The following is a 20,398-nucleotide window of genomic DNA, read 5'->3' as shown; positions in this document are numbered from 1 at the left end:
TATTGCTCCAACCCCTAGACTTCATCTTTTCAGATAACCAAGAAGCATTGCATTAAGTATATATACTTAGTGTCTTTATCTAACCTTTGTTGATAGATATTAGGTCATTTCACTTCTTGACTATTGTGAGTAGTGAACATACCCTTTCAAATTAGTGTTTTCATGTTTTTTGGATTGAGCCTCATGGCAATCTTGCTGAATGACATGGTATTCATTATTTTCAATTTTAAAAGAAATGTGTACACTTTTTACAAAGAAGTAACAACAATTGACATCCTCACCAATAATTTTATAATCTCCCCCAATTCTTTTTTCAAGTTCTTTTGATAAAGGTCATTCTCATATTGTGAGGTAATATATCTTTGTGTTTTGATCTGCATTTTTTTTTTTTTTTGGTTTTTGGGTCACACCCAGCAGCGCTCAGGCTCTATGCTCTATGCTCAGAAATCACTCCTGGCAGTGGGATGCTGGGATTCGAACCAATGACCTTCTTCATGAAAGGCAAATGTCTTACCTCCATGCTATCTCTCTGGCCCCTTGCATTTCACTAGGAATAAATGATGCACATATTTTTTCATCTAACAGTCACCCATCTATATGGTGCATTTGGAAAAGAGACTATTACTTTCTTTTCTTTTTCTCATGGGAGGGCCATGTTCTGGAATCTTTCCTAGGTGATCCTAGGGGACCATATAGAGTGCCTTAGATCAAACCCAGGTTGGTTGCATGCAGGGCAAGCGCCTTTCTTACTGTACTATCTTTCCATTCCTATTCAAATCTTTTGTCCATCTTCAAACTTACTTTTCATTGTTGTTGTGTATGAATTCTTTACATATTTCTCATGCTAACTTCTTTTTGGATGTGGCATGTGCAAGAATCTTATTCCAGGCAAGTAAGTTAAATTTGCTTTGGGATGATTACTTTGACTATATGAAAACTTTTTAGTTTTATGTGGCTCCCATATTATTATTTTTGCTTTTGTTTACCTTGCCATTTGGGTTGAGTCTCTAAAGACATCTCTGTATCCAAGATCCACCAAAGTTTCACATGGCATAATTTTATTTTTCTATATAGTTGAGTATTAGTCCACTAGTTATAATTAGTTTTTGTTTTGGGTCATACTCAATGGTGCTCAAAGGTTACTTTTGGTTTTTCACTCAGGAATTTATCCTGACAGTATTTAGCAGACCATTTGGGATATTAGGAATCAAACCCAGGTTGACCTTTGTGCAAGGCAAATGCTCTACCTGCTATATTATTATTGCTCAGGCTCTTTTTGATTTGTTTGGGAGCTACACCCACTGATGCGCAGTGCTTATTCTATGCTCAGGGGTCACTTCTGGTAATGTTTAAGGGACTATATGTGGGTGGTGGGATTCAAACTGGGGTCAATCTATACAAAACAAACTTCCTAAGCCCATACTATCTCTCCAGTTCTATGTGTTACTTTGTTGTTGTTGTTGTTGTTGTTGTTGTTGTTGTTGTTGTGTTTTGGCTACATTCGGTCGTGCTCAGGGGTTACTCCTGACTCTGTGCTGAGGGGTCATTCCTGGCAGTGCTCAGGGGACCATATGGGATGCTGGGAATAAAACATGAGTTGGCAGTATACAGGCAAACCTCTGTACCTACTGTTCTATTGCTCCAGCTCTACTATTTATCACTTTTGTAACCCACTCATCAGTTGATCAACTCTTTGATACTTTCAGTTCTTAGCTATTATAAAAAATGCTATTAAAAAGATGAAAGTGGGGTTGGAGCCTAGTGCAGCAGGTAGCTTATTTGCCTTGCATTCAGCAGCATCCTATATAATCCCTTGAGCACCCTCAAGAATAATTTCTGAGCACAGAGCCAGGAGTAACCCTGAGATATGTAACCACTGGGTATGGCCCCCAAAACACCCAAACCATATAAGTTTAAAGGTGCAAATGCATCTCTCTCTTTGATTTAATATCTTTGTATGTTTTAGATAAGTACCCAAAAATATTTGTTGGTGAGTTTAAGAGGTGGGTTCAATCCCAACACTGCATGGCTCAAATAGAATTTTGACCCTATAGAATTTCTATTTTATTATTTATTTGTAAGCAGTGTCAGGGATTGACCCCAGAGCAACACACATGAAAGACATGAACCCAACCAAAGAACCACAACTTGTTCCTTATTTCAGTATTTACTCCCTGGAGCTGTCTCAGGGATCAGTCCTGGTAGGCTCAGGGGCATATGGGTTGCCATTTTGCACATGTGCAAGGCAAGTGTCCTACCAACTGTAATATCTCTTGAGCCCCTCACTGTTGTGTTTTTCTTCAAATAGGAAATTGTCTCACTCACGTCTGGTTCAGCTGTATGGAGTATGTATCCAACAAAAACCCCTGTATATTGTGACGGAGTATATGGAAAATGGTTGCCTTCTTAACTACCTCCGGGAGAGGAAAGGAAAGCTCCGGAAGGAAGTACTCCTGAGCATGTGCCAAGATGTATGTGAAGGAATGGAGTATCTGGAGAGAAACTGCTTCATTCATCGAGATTTAGTAAGTGTCATGAAAAGTCATGGATTATTTTTTTTAGTCATGGATTATTTTATGACACACATGTATGAGTTTTATTACTATGATTAGTTCTCCTTTGGCTTCATTTAAAAATGTTTCTCTATCCATAGACTTCATGGCGCAGTATAACTTTATTTTTTGTAAATGTATCACATAGTTGACATAGTTGATCATAATACATTTGTTTTTAGATACGTGAAAGCAAAGTTATTGGAAAATATAGAAATAAAAACTAAGAAAGGAAGAGAACAAAGTTTAAAAAGGAAAAGTACAATAGCAAGAACATTTGTGAAAATTATTGTATCTCCAATGAAGTTATTAATACAATAACTTAATAATCTTTTTTTTTTTTTTTTTGGTTTTTGGGCCACACCCAGTAACGCTCAGGGGTTACTCCTGGCTATGCGCTCAGAAGTTGCTCCTGGCTTGAGGGACAATATGGGATGCCGGGGGATCGAACCTCGGTCTGTCCAAGGTTAGTGCAGGCAAGGCAGGCACCTTACCTCTAGCGCCACCGCCGGGTCCCAATAACTTAATAATCTTAATAATAATAATAAGCTTAATAATCTCTTGTTAGCTGTCTACTTTGTTGTGATCAAAATAGGGATGATAGCATCAAACAAATGAAGCTTGAGATTTTGCTCATCTGTGAGAAACCTCTGCTTCTGTCATGGAGTAATATTCATGTGTTTATATTAAGCATGATCAGGGTGATCATTTTCTTCATCATCCACATTGGCATATATAGGAGAAAGGATGGTGTAATTTCATTGGAACACCACTGTTGGTGCGACACATGACTGAGAACTATCATGGACTTATTATTTACCTCTTCATATGCCAATTCATTCTTTACATTGTTTTCCCAAACTCTGAGATCTAAACTCCTTGAGATTAAGGTTCAGATTTCTGAAGTGCAGCTGTGTGTGATGAAAACACAAGTTGCAGGAGATGTGAAGACATTGTACAGGGTTAGGGTGCTTGCCTTGCAGGCTGCCAACCTAGCTTTAATTCATCAACCACATATGATCCCTATACCACCAGGAATAATCCTTGGACACAAAGTCAGAGCAAGCTCAGAGCGCAGCTACTTGTGTCCCTTTTTCCCCATCAAAAAAAAAAAAAAAGACAAAACAAAAAATAAAGCTTTGAACATAGCTACTTGTTCTCCTCCTTCTCCTTCAAAACAAAACCAAAAATACAATGAAAACACAGATAGAGAGAAATGGCTCTTAGGATAGGGGCTGGCGAGGTGGCACTAGAGGCCTTGCAAGAGCTAGCCAAGGAAGGACCGTGGTTCGATCCCCCAGCGTCCCATATGGTTTCCCCAAGCCAGGGGCAATTTCTGAGCACTTAGCCAGGAGTCACCCCTGAGCATAAAACGGGTGTGGCCCGAAAAACCAAAAAAAAAAAAAAAAAAGGAAAAAATGCTTAGGATGTTTTTTTCCCCCCCCTATGGACTTCATTGGTTTAAGCTAATATAGAATTTCAGAGTTTGGCTTCCTATCTCTGTAAGTTTTAATTATAGTTAGTCCCTCTCTCCCCACTAAAGTTCCAGTTTTAGGTCACCACATAAGAGCCTTCTCTTCTGATACTTTCTACCTAACCCTCACCTGAGAGCTTCTTAAAAGATCACAATATTAAAATCAGATACCAGACCAATTAAACCTGACTCTCCAGGTAGTGGGATCTAGTCATTAATATTTTTTTGAAAAAGTCCCTGGTGAATCTAAAATAAAGACATGCTTGATAATCATTCTTCTAGAGAGCTGGATTTCCTGGCTTGAAAACCTACCTTTGTTTCTTACTAGCTGTGTGACAAAGCTAGTTACTAGTAAAATGGTATTAATGATCACATCTCCTACCTAAGAGCTTGTTGGGAGAATTTCAACCTTATAACCTCATGTGGACTTACAGGCGGTTCCAAAGTGTTCCAAGGACATTGATACAGTGTCTGATACTTAAGAGTTCTGCCATGCTTACTGCTTCAGTTGTTACACTGGAACATTGCTTTGTTTTCCTCTAGCATGTTCCTGTTGCATCCAGGTGATAGTACTACAGTACTACAAGACGATGACGCTATTTACTGCGCATATTTTTTTTAAGTTCCTTTTGTTTGTTTTGTGAGCCTTTTGGGTCACACTCTGCATTGCTCGGGGGTTACTCATGGCTCCTGCTTAGGAATGACTGCTGGCAGTGCTGAGAGGATTGTGTGGATGTCAGAGATTGAACCCAGGTCAACTGCATGCAATGCAAATGCCCTCCTGTACTATCTCTCCAGCCCCTTGAACACATTTTTTTTTTTATTATAAGTGAAACAAAATAGTTTTTATTGAAAGAAATTTAGAGGGGCCGGAGAGAGCACAGCGGTATTTGCCTTGCAAGCAACCGATGCAGGACCTAAGGTTGGTTTGAATCCCGGCGTCCCAGATGGTCGTTTCCCCCCCCCCCCCCCCCCCGTGCCTGCCAGGAGCTATTTCTGAGCAGACAGCCAGGAGTAAGCCCTGAGCTCCGCCGGGTGTGGCCCAAACAACCCCCCCCCCCAAAAAAAAAAGAGGAGAGAGAGAGAGAGAGAGAGAGAGGAGGAGAGAGAGAGAGAGAGAGAGAGAGAGGAGAGAGAGATGAGAGAGAGAGAGAGAGAGAGAGATAGAGAGAGAGAGAGAGGGAGTGAGAGAGAGAGAGAGAGGAGAGAGAGAGAGGAGAGTGAGAGAGAGATGAGAGAGAGAAGAGAGAGAGAGAGAGAATGAGAGAGAGAGAGAGAGAGAAAGAAAGAAAGAAGAAAGAAGAAGAAAGAAAGAAAGAAGAAAGAAGAAAGAAAAAGAGAAAGAAAGAGAAAGAAAGAAGAAAGAAAGAAGAAAGAAAGAAAGGAAAGAAAGAAAAACAAAGAAATTTAGAGATGTGAAGAATGAGAATGAGAGATGTACATTCAAGGAAGAACACAAACCTTTTCAGAGGGTTGAAAAACCTACTGAGCAGATTTTTGAATGGGGATCAAACTCTGGTTGGCTCTGGGCAAGGTTACAACCATTATACTATCTCTATAGCCTCAAAAAATATTTTTAATTAAAGGGCCAAAGAGATAGCATAGAGGTAAGGTGTTTGCCTCTCATGCAGAAGGTAGGTGGTTCGAATGCCGGCATCCCATATGGTCTCCTGAGCCTCCTAGGAGCAATTTCTGAGTGTAGAGCCAGGAGTAACCCCTGAGTGTTGATGGGTGTGACCCAACCCCCCCCAAACATACATACATATATATAGATATAGTCAATTAAATATAAGTTAAAAATACTTAACTTTTATTAGTTGTTTAGATCCCAGAGATATATGGCTATTCTTTGTTCATTCTACATCTTAGACTTTCCTTTTTAAACATTTATTCTGAAAAAATTTAAATGTAGACTACATTTTTTTATTTGCAGCACTATGACTGCACAGTGTAGAATACTACTAATAATAAGGGTGCATGCAAACAATGTTATAACATTACCTCTTCTACTGGAGTGCAGACTATGTAAAGATTTTTATGTAAATATTCATAGATAGTCATTGTTAGATTGAGCTACCCTAATATTTATCAAAAATTTTTGTTGAAAATGTAAAAAAAATTTCCAAGGACAAAGTTTTAAATTTTCTTAGTTTTTTCCTGTTATTTCTTAGACAAATCATTAGAGTCAATTATACAAAGATTGATATATATGTCACAGTGATAAGCATTATCACAAAACCAAGATGACTGTAAACATAGAAGAAGGTATAGGGACCAAATACATGAAGAAAAAGATGAGCCGAAACTTTTGAAAAGAAAACTTGTATTCAAACTTGCATTCTTTCTTTTCTGTAGGCAGCAAGGAATTGTTTGGTCAGCTCTTCCAGTATTGTAAAAATTTCAGACTTTGGAATGACAAGGTATGTGACATATTTTTCATGCACTCATAAAGGGAATTTCCTATTTACCAATACACTGAAAATTGTATTAGCTTTGCTTTTCGTCCCTCCCCACACTGAGGAATGTGTGATATAGTTGCTTGATCTGTCAACCCAATCTATTTAACTCTATTTTTTTAAACAATTATACTCATTTTAGATGTGTAATAAATTATATCATGATTTTTCTTTTCATCTTTAGGTCACCATGAATAAGTTATTTCATCTTAAAAAGTTTTCTTGGACTATTTATTGTATAAATGTAAAAAAATGTTCTGATAGATGTTTATTTCTGAAAGAAAATAAAAGCAGCTTTGCTCAGCTCTATTTTTTTCTGTTATGAACATTGATTTCTATACTCATGTAGATGAGTTGTCTACAACTCTAGTATTAAAAATTGAACTTTTGGCTGGAAAGTTAGTACAGCAATTAAAGTGCTTGCCTTCATGTGGTCTACCAAGGTTCAACCCCTCATGTGGTCCCCGAACACCATCAGGAGTGAAACCTGAGCACAGAGTCAGGAATAAGATCTGAGAAGCACCAGATGGGCCCCCCCAAAACCAAAATCAATCAATAAATATAACATTGAACCTTAAGATTGGAGAGATAGTGTGGGAGTAAGGCATTTGATTTTCATGTGCATGAGCCCGACTCAATCCCAAGTACCATACCCCAAGCACTGCCAAAACTGATCTCTGAATACAGAAGCCAGCAATAAGCCATAGCAATTGCTAAATATGGCTCCCAAACAAAATATAACAAAACAATTAAACTTTGCTTTTTGTTTTTGTTTTTGTTTTTTTTTTTGGTTAAACTTTGTTTTTTAATATCTCAATTTTGAACCTCCTTTTTTGGGAGGTTTACAACCAATGAATTTGGGACATTTTTCTGTCTCTTTTTAGGGTCAATACCCAAATTTTGTGTGTCTCTTGGGTTCATGGACTGATTAGGAAAGTGACAGCGATCTCATATATTTTCTCTGGTACCCTCGACTGAATCATTCTCTTATTTTTGTCTTTGGCTGCCCATTTACATAGGGTCCAGCTGACTCATTGCATTTCTATCATCAAGATTCCTTTCCTTTGTTTCTAGCATTTGCTGATATTACAATTCTTTAAAACCTAGTTAAGCTCCATTGACCTGGCAGATCCATATTTTTTCTTGGTACTCTGCGTTTTCCTGAAGCTTAAATGCTTTATCTCAAGTCTCTCTCTCTCTCTCTCTCTCTCTCTCTCTCTCTCTCTCTCTCTCTCTCTCTCTCTCTCTCTCTCTCTCTCTCTCTCTCGGGACTCTGCGTTTTCCTGAAGCTTAAATGCTTTATTTCAAGTCTCTCTCTCTCTCTCTCTCTCTCTCTCTCTCTCTCTCTCTCTCTCTCTCTCTCGGGACTCTGCGTTTTCCTGAAGCTTAAATGCTTTATTTCAATTCTCTGTCTCTCTCTCTCTGTCTCTCTGTCTCTGTCTCTCTGTCTCTGTCTCTGTCTCTCTGTCTCTGTCTCTCTGATCTCTGTCTCTGTCTATCTCTGTCTCTGTCTGTCTCTCTCTCTCTCTCTCTCTCTCTCTCTCTCTCTCTCTCTCTCTCTCTCTCTCTCTCTCTCTCTCTCTCTCTCTCTTTATTTGTTTGAACACCAGGTGGAGCTCAGAGGTTACTTCTGGTTCTATACACAGAAATTGTTCCTGTATAGGATGCTGGGAATCAAACCTAGGTCAGTTTCAAACAAAGCACTCTACTTGCTTTGCTGTAGTTCCAGCCATGGATTCATTTTTTGCTCTTGAATCCAACTAATTTGTTGTGGGTGAAGCTTCTTTCCCTGCAGTGTGATCTGGGCAGTCCATAAAGGGAGATAGAACCCTGTGTCAGTCACTCACCAAAGCATAATACTTCTTCCCTTTCTGTCCTGTTTTCCCCTTTTTTTTTTAAATCAGCTCAGGGATTTTTTTCTTCTAGAAAGATGGTTGGTGATGGTGGTGTTGGAAGTTGGATGTCATTTTTCTCATGCTTCATTCTCACAAATATTTTTGTTAATAATGCAGTCTCTTTCCTTCTCTGCAAAGGATACGCTTGAAAATGATTTAAAAGTTGACCTTTTTCCCTTTGTTTTTTCTAGTATTCTTTCTCCTAGTAAAATGATATATCTTAAAGGGCTTTAAGGTAGAGTAAAGGGTCTATGGAAAAGAAAAATGTGAGAAAGCATTAATAAATAATTCAAAACTACTAAATTCTATACTCAATGGGGCCGGAGAGATAGCACAGCGGTAGCACGTTTGTTTTACAAGCACTGACCCAGGAGCAATGGTGGTTTGGATCCCAGCATCCCATATGGTCCCCCGTGCCTGCCAGAAGTGATTGCTGAGCAGAGAGCCAGGAGTAACCCCTGAGCATCGCCGGGTGTGGCCCCAAAAAACAAAAAATAAATAAATAAATTCTATACTCAAGTATCTATACTTGAGTTTTATACTTAATTTTACTACTGGCTTCTCTCCAGACTCACATACTTGAATGCTCCCTCAAATAGTTCTCAAAGAAGAAGGAGGATTGATTTTTTTTAATTTTAAAAGAAGATTGTTTATTTTTACTGACTTAATTTTCACAAGTGCCATTTTAAAACATTAGAGATGGTACATTTCAAATATATTATGTCAAATGCTTTTGATATAAATAAAATACTTTTATTTTTTATTTTTCCTGTTCTGTTATACATAAAACAATTCTACTTTAACATAGTATTTATAGATGTTTATCTTTCATTGTTACTGAGAGCATTTAGCATATTTCTCTGGAGAATTAAGAACTAATAATATCTAAGGTGTATGTTTTCTATTGAAGACTGACTGGGATTTTTTTAATAGTAACTTTATTTAAGCACCATGATACAAACATGATTATAGATGGGTTTCGGTCATAAAAAGAACATCTCCCCTTTAATCACTGGGATTTTCTAAACTCAGATATAATCAACAATTCAGAGTTGGCTTGGGGGGATGAAATATTAGGATATATTTTCCACACTGATAAGGAAAGAAGGTACTCACAATACAAGTTGGTAAAAAATATTTTGTCTTTGAACCCAGTGTTAACTAGAGAGAGTTGCTGTAAACAGAACTTGAATGCACTTTGAATTTGTCCTTAGATATGTTTTGGATGATGAATATATAAGTTCTTCTGGAGCCAAGTTCCCAATCAAGTGGTCACCACCTGAAGTTTTCCATTTCAACAAGTACAGCAGCAAATCTGATGTCTGGTCATTTGGTGAGTGAATTTGCTGTTCATTTGAGGTAGCTTGATTTCATGAAATAGGCATAGCTCTTCTCCACTTTGGTTTCTTGATCTGATGTAAATTTTTAATCTGTCTTTTGGGTGAAAGAAATAGCTGAGCTCACACTTTGTGTAATTAAGGCCTGAGTTTGACTCCTGGCACAGCATAGTCCCCTGAGCATTACTCAGTGCCTGAGCACTGAACCTGAGTGGCCTCAGTATATGTCTCAACACCTTTTCCTACCTCAAATAATAAAACCATTTTTAATACTGTGCTTCTGGTTAAAATATTCTAAAAACATGCATATTTTTTCTGGCAACTGATATCATACACCTTTTTATATAAATTGGCCATTGTATCTTTTTCTTTCCCACTGAGTACTTGCTGTCACATCAAACAGCCTTCTAATTTAGAAAAGCAACTCACTAACTTTTCCATGTTATAGAGACAAGAAAATTAATCATATGACATTATTGAATTTTAGGTGATAATTAAATTTTAACAACTGTTTAACAACTCAGTGGTACCACCTATTACTTAGTTACTTCAAATTTTGGAGGATTTAGGGGCCAGAGTGATAGCACAGCAGCAGGGTGTTTGCCTTGCATGCAGCTGATACAGGTTCGATCCCTGGCATCCCAAATCAGGAGCAACGTCTGAGCGCATAGCCAGGAGTAACCCCTGAGCATCACTGGGTGTGGCACCCCCCCCAAAATTTGGAGAATTTAGACACTGGTCGGCTTGGAATATATTAATTGAGAGTTCTATTGGCCAATATGCTTCCTTTGAGAAAGAAATCCTTGAAGTCCATCTGTATTTTCTTTTTTAATTCATTTTTTAAAATAATGGTACAAATATATGATAATGCTTTTATTTCCTTTCACCTAACTCTTGCTGGATAGTTCTTAGGTATGGAAAAATATCTGGACCATGAGAGATGTGTGAATTTGATTGTCCACAATAAGATTATTCATGTGCCATTATCTCATAGCTCTCCACGGTCATTTGTTAGTCTTAGAAGGTGAAATTTTAAGCTTTTCTAGATAGTAATTCATTTGTGAGAGTAAGTTATAAAAACAGACAAACCTCACCAAGTTACTATTGTTTCATCACTCATCTCTTTACTACTAGAAAATTTTCTTCTTAAGCACAAAGAATGGTCTCATTCTAAACAAAACTCTGATCATGCCCAAAGCTGGTGCCTGTTTAATACCTCATACATATATCAAATAAGTAAATAATTAATTGAACTCAAATTGGGAACTTGAAAGATCTTTATTATTTATTCCACCAATGATTATTAAACGCCCATGTACAGAAATATTCAGATATTTGGGATTCTATCTTATAGTCTCATATTTCAGTGGGAGAAGGGGATTGCATGTCATGTACTTCCTGATAGCCTAAACTCACACAATTCTGTTGTTTTCTATAGAATGACAGAAAATTTCATTGAGATTAAACTGTGGGAGACATGAGCAGAATTTACAGTCAAGACAAATGGGAAAAGAAAGACATTATTATACTTTGCAATATTTTCAGATTAGAAATTTGTTCCAAAAGTATGTTGTATATGATCTGCTTCCTAGATAAGATCTATTTCTTTTGTTTTGTTTTTGTTTTTTGGTCATACTTGGCAGTGCTCAGGGTTTGGCTTGAGGGAATATATGAGATGACAGTCAAGGCAAATGCCCTGCTCACTGTTCTCTCTCCAGCCTGTAGAGTCATTGTTTTGCTTTGTTATGTGGTGCTGGGCCTCAAAAGCAGCCCACACAATAAAAGGCATGCACTAAACCACATGTCCAGCATAAAAGGACCTTTTTTTAAAATTTTGTTTAATCTAGATGCTTATAATCAGATCCTGGTTATAATGATCCAAGTATAAATTCGAAATACTTCTTTCAGGTCTAAGAAACCATTTCTCTCTAACCTTGTATTGACTTTATATATTTTATTTGCAGGTGTGTTGATGTGGGAAGTTTTTACAGAAGGAAAAATGCCCTTTGAAAATAAGTCAAATTTACAAGTTGTAGAAGCCATTTCTAATGGGTTCAGGTTGTATCGACCTCGCCTGGCACCATTGTGCGTCTATGAAGTCATGTACAGTTGCTGGCATGAGGTGAGTATTTCTTCCTCTCCGGGGGAGATTGGCAGCACCAAGCTAGAGAGAAGATCTGATTATTGCAAACAACTCCCAGGGGCTCCATTTAACAGGAAAGTATTGTTTTTTCTATAACAATCTCAGAGATTGCTAAATTTTATATCTTTCAAACCTCCTGCATTATAGTTATTATCCCTCTTGTTTCTAACAATGGCCTCCCCTAGAGGAATGCAGCATATTTCCCCAAGAATGAGCTTTCTAAGATTGCTTCCTCCAGGAGCTCCTTATATTCTGAAAGTCTTAAAATTTAGTTGTTAATTGTAAGAAGTAGGTAGTGAAACCTCAAAGTAGGATTAGGTTGGTTAAACTCCTCATTGAAAGAGAGAGATGTTTTTGTGTACTTCCACTTGCCTTGCTTCTTACAAGGAGTAACCTCTGAGTACTACCAGGTGTGGCCAGAAAACAAAAACAAGACAGACATAAGGGAGAAAAGCATGGTGTCAGGGGACTGAGTTGTGGACTGAATGCTGACTGTCCTGTCCTCCCCTGTATAATCTTTATTGACCAGACTCAATCCACATGGGGGTGAAGGGCAGACATAGTTAAGAGACAAACGTACCTATTTTATGCTTTTCAAGCCCCAGTGGGTCTTTACTTCTCAAAAAGGGTGGGAGAAAGGAGGAGAAAGATAGGGCAAAGTCTCTGTTTTGAGGAAAGCAGGGTGTGTGCTCTCTGTGTTTGTATAGCCACAAGAACTGCCTGGATCCAGGTCCCTGTCATCAAGTTGTAGAGCAGGTGTTTGAGTAAATCTTATACTAAGTAAACTTCTTACATTTTCCTTTTCTAGAAACCTAGAAGCCGCCCTACATTTGCAGAGCTGCTGCAGGTGCTTACTGAGATTGCAGAAACCCGGTGACCTGAAGCACAAGCAGTCCTAGATGACAGTCATATGAGTTTGTCACAAAAAGGAAAACCGTGTTGAGTGGTCACCAGGTTGAGTCTTCCTGGTAGAATTGATGATTGTTGGAAACAGAGCAAAGATCAAAAGCTTTTCAAACTTTTTGACTTTGAAGAGTATCCTATGATTTTTCTAATTGTATGAGAGAAATTAATTTTTCTATAGCAGTCCTCCTGAGAGGGAAGTCCTCCTGAAAGGGAGTCCTTTGGAGAGAGAAAAATGTCTTCAGAGAGGCTGTCCTTCATGCTAACTAGCCAGAATCCTGAGCACATATTTATAGAACTAAGGACATTTTTTTCCTGAAGAATAAAGGACACATCTTTACTTCCATCATCTATTCATAGAAGACAAGATATATATGCTCATTGCATGGAACAAAGGAATTTCCTCAGCAGTATTTAATTTTCTTTAAATAGAACCAATTATATAGAAATGCACTTTTCAGAAACCACATGAGGGGGCCAGAGAAATAGTAATATCACTGGTAGGGCATTTGTCTTGCACATGGCCAATCTGGGTTCAATCCCTAGCATTCCATATTGCTCTCCTGAGTCTGCCAGTAGTAATTCCTGAATACAGAGCCAGGGGTAGCCCACGGTTTGGCCCCAAAACAAAACCAAGCAAAAAAAGAGAAACCATATGAATATGAGTGAAAATTCTAGAATAGCCTTTAATACTCTTCTCTCTGTTATTTAACAAATTGTTTTTATTGCACCTATCTATTTTGAAGATAGTTTGATATTCTAGTTTTAAACATGTATGAGAGATCCTCGAAGCACTTCTTTCAGCAGCTTCTGGTGATATTTCCACTTCCAGCAAAAGCCATCACCAGGATCTGCATTTCAATTTTGAGGTTTTTGTCCTTTGTATGTATGAAATTTGACATTTAAGAAGCCTTCTAATAGAATGACTCTCTTGACTACAGGGAAGGGATGGGGGAGGAGGAAGATAGAGCACATTGGTGGTGGGAACGTTGCACTGATGAAGGAGATGTTCTTTTATTTTATATATAACTAAAACCCAACTTCAAAATGCTTGTAATCATGGTGCCTAAATATATTTATAAAAAATAAAATTAAAAAAATAATAAAAAAGAAGCCTTCTATTTTTTTCTGTTGTTGTTGTTGTTGTTGTGGTGGTGGTGGTGGTGGTGGTGGTGATGGTGGTGGTGATGTGTGTGTGTGTGTTTGTGTGTGTGTATGTATGTGTGTGTGTGTGTGTGTGTGTGTGTGTGTTTGGAATCACTCCTTGCCAGTTTAGAGGACTACATGGGATACCAGAGGACCATATGGGATTATGGGGATCCAATCTGGGTTGGCCGCATGCAAGGCAAGCACTGCACTGTATCTGCTGTGCTACTCTATCTTTTCTGGCCCCAGAAGCCTAGTATTTATTGCAGATACCTATAGTATATTTTTAATGATGACTATTTTTCCCACAAAGAAGTTACAATTCTCTCAAATAGCAAAGGTGTGGGAGGGCAGTTTAATGTTATGGCATTGCAAATTAAAGTCAGAAGTCTTTTTAAGTAAATCTATGACATCAGTAAAGTGAATTTAAAAGAACAGACATCTTAGTTGGCTTTTACTAGCCTCAATAACATTCAATCTCCCCATCAAAGATTAAAAAACTCCAAACAGGGGGCCGGGCGGTGGCGCTAAAGGTAAGGTGCCTGCCTTGCCTGCGCTAGCCTTGGACGGACCGCGGTTCGATCCCCCGGTGTCCCATATGGTCCCCCAAGCCAGGAGCAACTTCTGAGCACATAGCCAGGTGTAACCCCTGAGCGTTACTGGGTGTGGCCCAAAAACCAAAAAAAAAAAAAAAAAAACCCAAAAAAAAAACCTCCAAACACTGTGTAAGTCATAATTTTTTAAAATATATATAATACACACACACACACACACACACACACACACACACACACACACAAAATCCTTCACCAGTGCAACATTCCCATGACCAATATCCCAAGTGTCCTTCCTTCCTATATTGTCTTGCCACACTGTCCTAGATTTATAGATCTGAAATAAATTTTGAAAGTTTGGAAATGCTAAGTCACAGAGCTGTTGGAGGCTGTGGAGGTATGGCATCAGGCTGCTGTAGTTTATGCAGAAGATGAGTCTGCACGACCAATACTCCCTATATCTCTTCTATAAAAGCCACAGAGGTATCTATCTGCTAGGACCAGAAGACCTGGGAAGTATCAGTGGGCATTATTTTTCTTTTGGAGCTTGATGGAAAGTGTTGGGCTGTTTTTCTGCCAGGAAGGTGGTGGTGATGGGTGAGGGATGATGGATATTCTAGTAGGGGGGGCACTTTGCCCAGTGGGCCTCTAGGAGGGAAGACCCCGAGTTGTCAGGCCTGTAGTCTGAACTTACCTGAGAGGATCTAGTTGCTCATATTGTTTTCAGTTGCAGAGCTATTCCATTTTTATCACAGGGTAAAAAAGAATTTTAAAGGGTAATAATATCACATTTAATTTGTTTTTGTTTTATTTTTTTAACTCTGCTACAAGTGTCATCTCTGTCCCTTACTGTTTGTGGTCAACATAGCTATTTGCTGTTGTACACTCTAAATCAGGGGTCTCAAACTCGAGGCCCGCAGGCCGTTTGCAGCCCTCCGTACAACATTTTGTGGCCCTGCCCTAGAGGAATCTTTTTTTGTTTTGTTTTAGTTGTTTGGGTCACACACACACCCCCCAATGTTCAAGGCTTACTATTGACTTTGCACTCAAGGATCACCCTGACTTTGTCTCCTGGGACCCACAGGTAAATTGAGTTTGAGACCCCTGCTCTAAATAATATTTGAGAGGAGTGCAGTGATTTTGGAGATCTATAAAAGGAAATTGAATATGGGTGAAGTGTCACGTTCTCTAGGAGATTGGTTAAGGTTTGATTCCCACCGAGCTCCCAGACAGGAAAGGCAGTTCCCATTGCCATCTGATTAGGTCAGGGGGACAGTTCCAGTTGTAGAGATCCACAGAAAATAATTCCAACAGTGAAAAGGTACAAGAATGGGTTCAGGAAATCCAGTTTTCAAGCAAGGAATTCAAACCACAAAAGCTTTCTGCTCCTAAGATGGAGTGCAGCTCAGTGGAAGAAGACTGAAGAATGAGGCCCAGCTTTCCTCAGACCCTTGCTTTTATTGACAAGAATCAGGTACCACCCTAGGGTGGGAATAGAATACCAATAAGGAATAATCCAATAATCACCTTGTCACACTCTAGGGTGGAGTACAATTATTGATTAGAGTAGGATCAGTAATCCAACATCGGGTATATTCTGAAATAAGTTGTTCCATGAGCAATATTTGTGAGATAGACACAGACACATACAAGCAGACACACAAGTTGATCTTTGGTCTCTACTTTTTTTCTCCAAGGAATGAGAGTCTTGTTAAGTAGAAACCCACGATTTATTGAGAAAGTTGATAGGTTTGATTAAACAAGGTTGGGGGTTGATGTTAGTGAGCTTACCACTGCTTAAGTAAGAGAAACTGAAGAAGCATCAGGGAGAAGAGAAGCAGGGAGAGGATGTAGAAAGCAGGAACTGTCTGAAGACTGTAAAAGACTCAGGGAGAAGGACATCTGTTTTCTGAGGCTGACCATGATTGTGAGTATCCCCTCCGTGTTGCCCTCCCAGCTTTTGAAGACAGTTAGGTGAGCTCATATATGATATACTGGTGGTTGTACAGTCACCATTTTCCTCCTCCTCCTCCTCTTCTTCTACATTCCATGCACAGAACTCAGGACAAAAAACATTTCTTCTGAGTTCAGTGAATCTCATTCTGGATCACAAAGGGGGGACTTAAGTGGGCTATGATATATAGGTAGAAAATAGATAGGTAGAAGTAGATAGATATGGATATGGGTAGAGGATATGGGGTGATAACATACATTTTGAAGGGATGTGGCTCTGTGCCTTTAAAACATTCAATGCTGGTCTGGGAAGATAAATAAAACAAAGGGCTAGAATGCCTCCCTTGCAGCATTCCAGCTCTTTGTGAGGCCCCGAAGACTTTGATCTTCAGGAATGCATGACCTCTGAGCACTACAGGGATAGAACTACTGGACCTAAGCATAACAACACTTTGCTTCATAGGGCTTATCTGGCTGGTTGGATAAATTTCATGAAATCCATGAGCATTTAGAGGTCTTTCTAAAAGAGGGATACAAAACCCAACATACACAGGATCTTAAACCAATGTTAACTCCATTAAAAATATTTATGGAGGATGTGAAATGATAGCACAGTGGCAAGGCGTTTGCCTTGCATGTGGCTGGCCCAGAACAGACCTGGTCTGATCCTAGAAGTCCTATATGGTCTCCCAAGTCAGGAGCGATTTCTGAGTGCATAGCCAGAAGTAACCCTGAGTGTCACTGGGTATGGCCCCAAAACAAACAAACAAATAAAATTATAGAATATTTGCAAGTAGGGACAGTATCCAGAAGTTCTAATTCCCAAAGATGGGGTCTAATCTGGATAAGTAACTTCTTAGGAATTCTGGGTTAATCCATTGTTTTATTACACAATAGTAGAACATTTCTCCTTAGGTTATGTTACAGAACCTCAGGTATCTATCAACTTTTCTTTTTTGATAGATAAATGGTGCTTTTCCTAACTAATTCACTTGCATATAAATTGCTTACATCTCCCCTTTTTTATTTACCAAAAGATAGAGAACACTCCTTTATGTTAAAGTCACATCTGATTGGTAGAAAGAGAAACACCTGAATAAATCTACAGAGACTAGAACGCCATAGAGATGAAGAGCAGAAGCCCATTGTCTCTAGGTCTAAAGTGAGGATGAGCTTTTCTTCCACAGCTGTCAGAGGTTTAGGCAATCTGAAGCTACTAAGGTTTTTCTGTAAACATCTTATTTTCTCCTCATGCACCACTGGGTAGTGGAGAGAGAGGGAAAACTCAGTTCAGCTTAATCTTATTACTAAAAGTCAGTGCAAAACATGAAAATAGTCTCTTTTGGTGAAGTGGGTGGTTTCTCAGAATTTGCTTTTCCATCTCGTTTCTGACAAGAGAGGGCCCATACTCAGTATATTTTGCAGCTGACTAGGCACAGGGACAAAAAATGGCCACCAGAAAAGCTGTCTCCTGCCACTAATTACTCTTGCATCACAGACTCTATCAGCTCTGGAAACAGGTGAGGTGAAAGGGAGCATTGCTTCCATAAAAGTAAGGCCCCTCTTACCTCTGATCTCCTGAACAAACTTATCAGGAATGGAGCTTCTTGCTTTGTGGATCCAGGCGGTGGATCCTATGAATGAGCTGCTCCTGACTTGGCCATGGCACAGAAGCGTTCAATGGCTGACTCTACCTCAAGGTAGAGGTCTCCAATGGCATTTGGCTCCTCTAAGTCTTGCTGGAACTTCCATTTGACCTTACTGCCTTTTCAGAAAAATTCAAGCACTTACTGTTCCCCTCACTGCTCTAGAAATCTACCAGCTTCCAACTAACCAACTTTCTGTTGGTAACTTGCATCTGAGATTCCTACTACCTTTAATTGCATCTAAGATTACTACAACCTCCTTGGATTGCTTTAGTGTCACCTGGGTATGGTTGGGGAAGGAGCAATATCTTCCACGTTGGGAAAACAGTGGTGCAAAATAAATATCTTACTGAAGTGATCGCATGATATGGTAGCCCTACCTGCCTGCTTGCTTCAGTCTCCATGAGGTTCCATCTTCCAGTTTCTTGAGTCACAAATAACTTCAGGCACAAAGCCATTTTCTAAACAGAAAGAATGTCAAGACATTTTCCTTCTGGTGGTTTTTTATTTATTAGAGAAGAAAGGCTCTTCCTAGTGCTTCTAGAAGCAACTCATTATGTGAATGTGTGGATAGTGCTAGAAAGTGTAATGATTTCACCTGTCATGACTGAAAGAATAAAATAAGATAGCTGAGTTTCGGAAAATAAACCTACAGGGATCTTTCTGTTTTGTATAATCAGTACAACACTTTTGAAATTTGTTCACTTACTCATATGCCAGTTTTCTCTCTAAATTCTGATACCTTGAGAAAAAAAAATATCCTGTAGGAAGAAGGATCTGGTTCTGTGATGATCAGGGGGCTTGCCACTTGGGGTTCATCAGCCAATAGGTAGCTCCAAGGAGTCTAGGAAAACTAAGTTGTATTGTTGAAACCAAAAAAGCAAGGTGATAATTCAAAAGAGTTTACAATTGGTTCTATGGGCCTGGAGAGAAAGCACAGCAGCATTTGCCTTGCAAGCAAGGTCCAGGACCAAAGATGGTTGGTTCAAATCCTAGAGTCCCATATGGTCCCCCGTGCCTGCCAGGAGCTATTTCTGAGCAGACAGTCAGGAGTAACCCCTGAGCACCGCTGGGTGTCGCCAAAAACAAACAAACAAACAAAAAATTGGTTTTATTTTTATTTTTTATTATATATATTTTATTTAAACACCTTGATAGCATACATGATTGTGTTTGGGTTTCAGTTATGTAAAGAATAACACCCATCACCAGTGCAATGTTCTCATCACCACTGTCCCAAATCTCCCTCCACCCCACCCAACCCCCACCTGTACTCTAGACAGGCTTTCCATTTCCCTCATACATTCTCATTATTAGGACAGTTCAAAATGTAGTTATTTCTCTAACTAAACTCATCACTCTTTGTGGTGAGCTTCCTGAGGTGAGCTGGAACTTCCAGCTCTTTTCTCTTTTGTGCCTGAAAATTATTATTGCAAGAATGTCTTTCATTTTTCTTAAAACCCATAGATGAGTGAGACCATTCTGCATTTTTTTCTCTCTCTCTCTGACTTATTCACTCAGCATAATAGATTCCGTGTACATCCATGTATAGGAAAATTTCATGACTTCATCTCTCCTGACAGCTGCATAATATTCCATTGTGTATATGTACCACAGTTTCTTTGGCCATTGAAGGGCATCTTGGTTGTTTCCAGAGTCTTGCTATGGTAAATAGTGCTGCAATGAATATAGGTGTAAGGAAGGGACTTTTGTATTGTATTTTTGTGTTCTTAGGGTATATTCCTAAGAGTGGTATAGCTGGATCATATGGGAGCTCAATTTCCAGTTTTTGGAGGAATCTCCATATCGCTTTCCATAAAGGTTGAACTAGACGGCATTCCCACCAGCAGTGGATAAGAGTTCCTTTCTCTCCACATCCCCGCTAAGACAGTTTATTCTCATTCTTTGTGATGTGTGCCATTCTCTGTGGTGTGAGGTGGTACCTCATAGTTGTTTTGATTTGCATCTCCCTGATGATTAGTGATGTGGAGGATTTTTTCATGTGTCTTTTGGCCATTTGTATTTCTTCTCTGTCAAAGTGTCTGTCCATTTCTTCTCCCCATTTTTTGATGGGATTAGATTTTTTTCTTGTAAATTTCTGTCAGTGCCTTGTATATTTTGGAGATTAGCCTTTTATCTGATGGGTATTAGGTGAATAGTTTCTCCCACACAGTGGGGGGCTCGTATCCTGGGTGCATTCACGTTGAGGTGCAGAAGCTTCTCAGCTTAATATATTCCCATCTGTTAATCTCTGCTTTCACTTGCTTGGAGAGTGTAGTTTCCTCCTTGAATATGCCTGTAGTCTCACTGTCCTGGAGTGTTTTGCCTATGTGTTGTTC

General features: G+C 39.0%; 1 protein-coding gene across 1 annotated transcript in view; it reads left to right on the top strand.

Annotated features, from left to right (window-relative positions):
• The window catches only part of TXK (TXK tyrosine kinase), a 40,162-nt gene extending 27,428 nt beyond the window's left edge, over positions 1-12,734 (top strand). Inside the window, exons 10-14 of the mRNA XM_049789830.1 lie at positions 2,309-2,525; positions 6,382-6,446; positions 9,592-9,710; positions 11,679-11,836; positions 12,666-12,734. Coding sequence (XP_049645787.1) covers positions 2,309-2,525; positions 6,382-6,446; positions 9,592-9,710; positions 11,679-11,836; positions 12,666-12,734 — 628 coding nt within the window. The remainder of the gene's footprint in view (positions 1-2,308; positions 2,526-6,381; positions 6,447-9,591; positions 9,711-11,678; positions 11,837-12,665) is intronic.
• The last annotated feature ends 7,664 nt before the right edge of the window (positions 12,735-20,398 follow it).

This window comes from Suncus etruscus, chromosome 16, assembly GCF_024139225.1.
Source record: "Suncus etruscus isolate mSunEtr1 chromosome 16, mSunEtr1.pri.cur, whole genome shotgun sequence".
Classification (NCBI taxonomy): domain Eukaryota; kingdom Metazoa; phylum Chordata; class Mammalia; order Eulipotyphla; family Soricidae; genus Suncus; species Suncus etruscus.
Note: the sequence above shows the minus strand (reverse complement) of the source record. Positions and strands in the feature narration are given on the sequence as shown.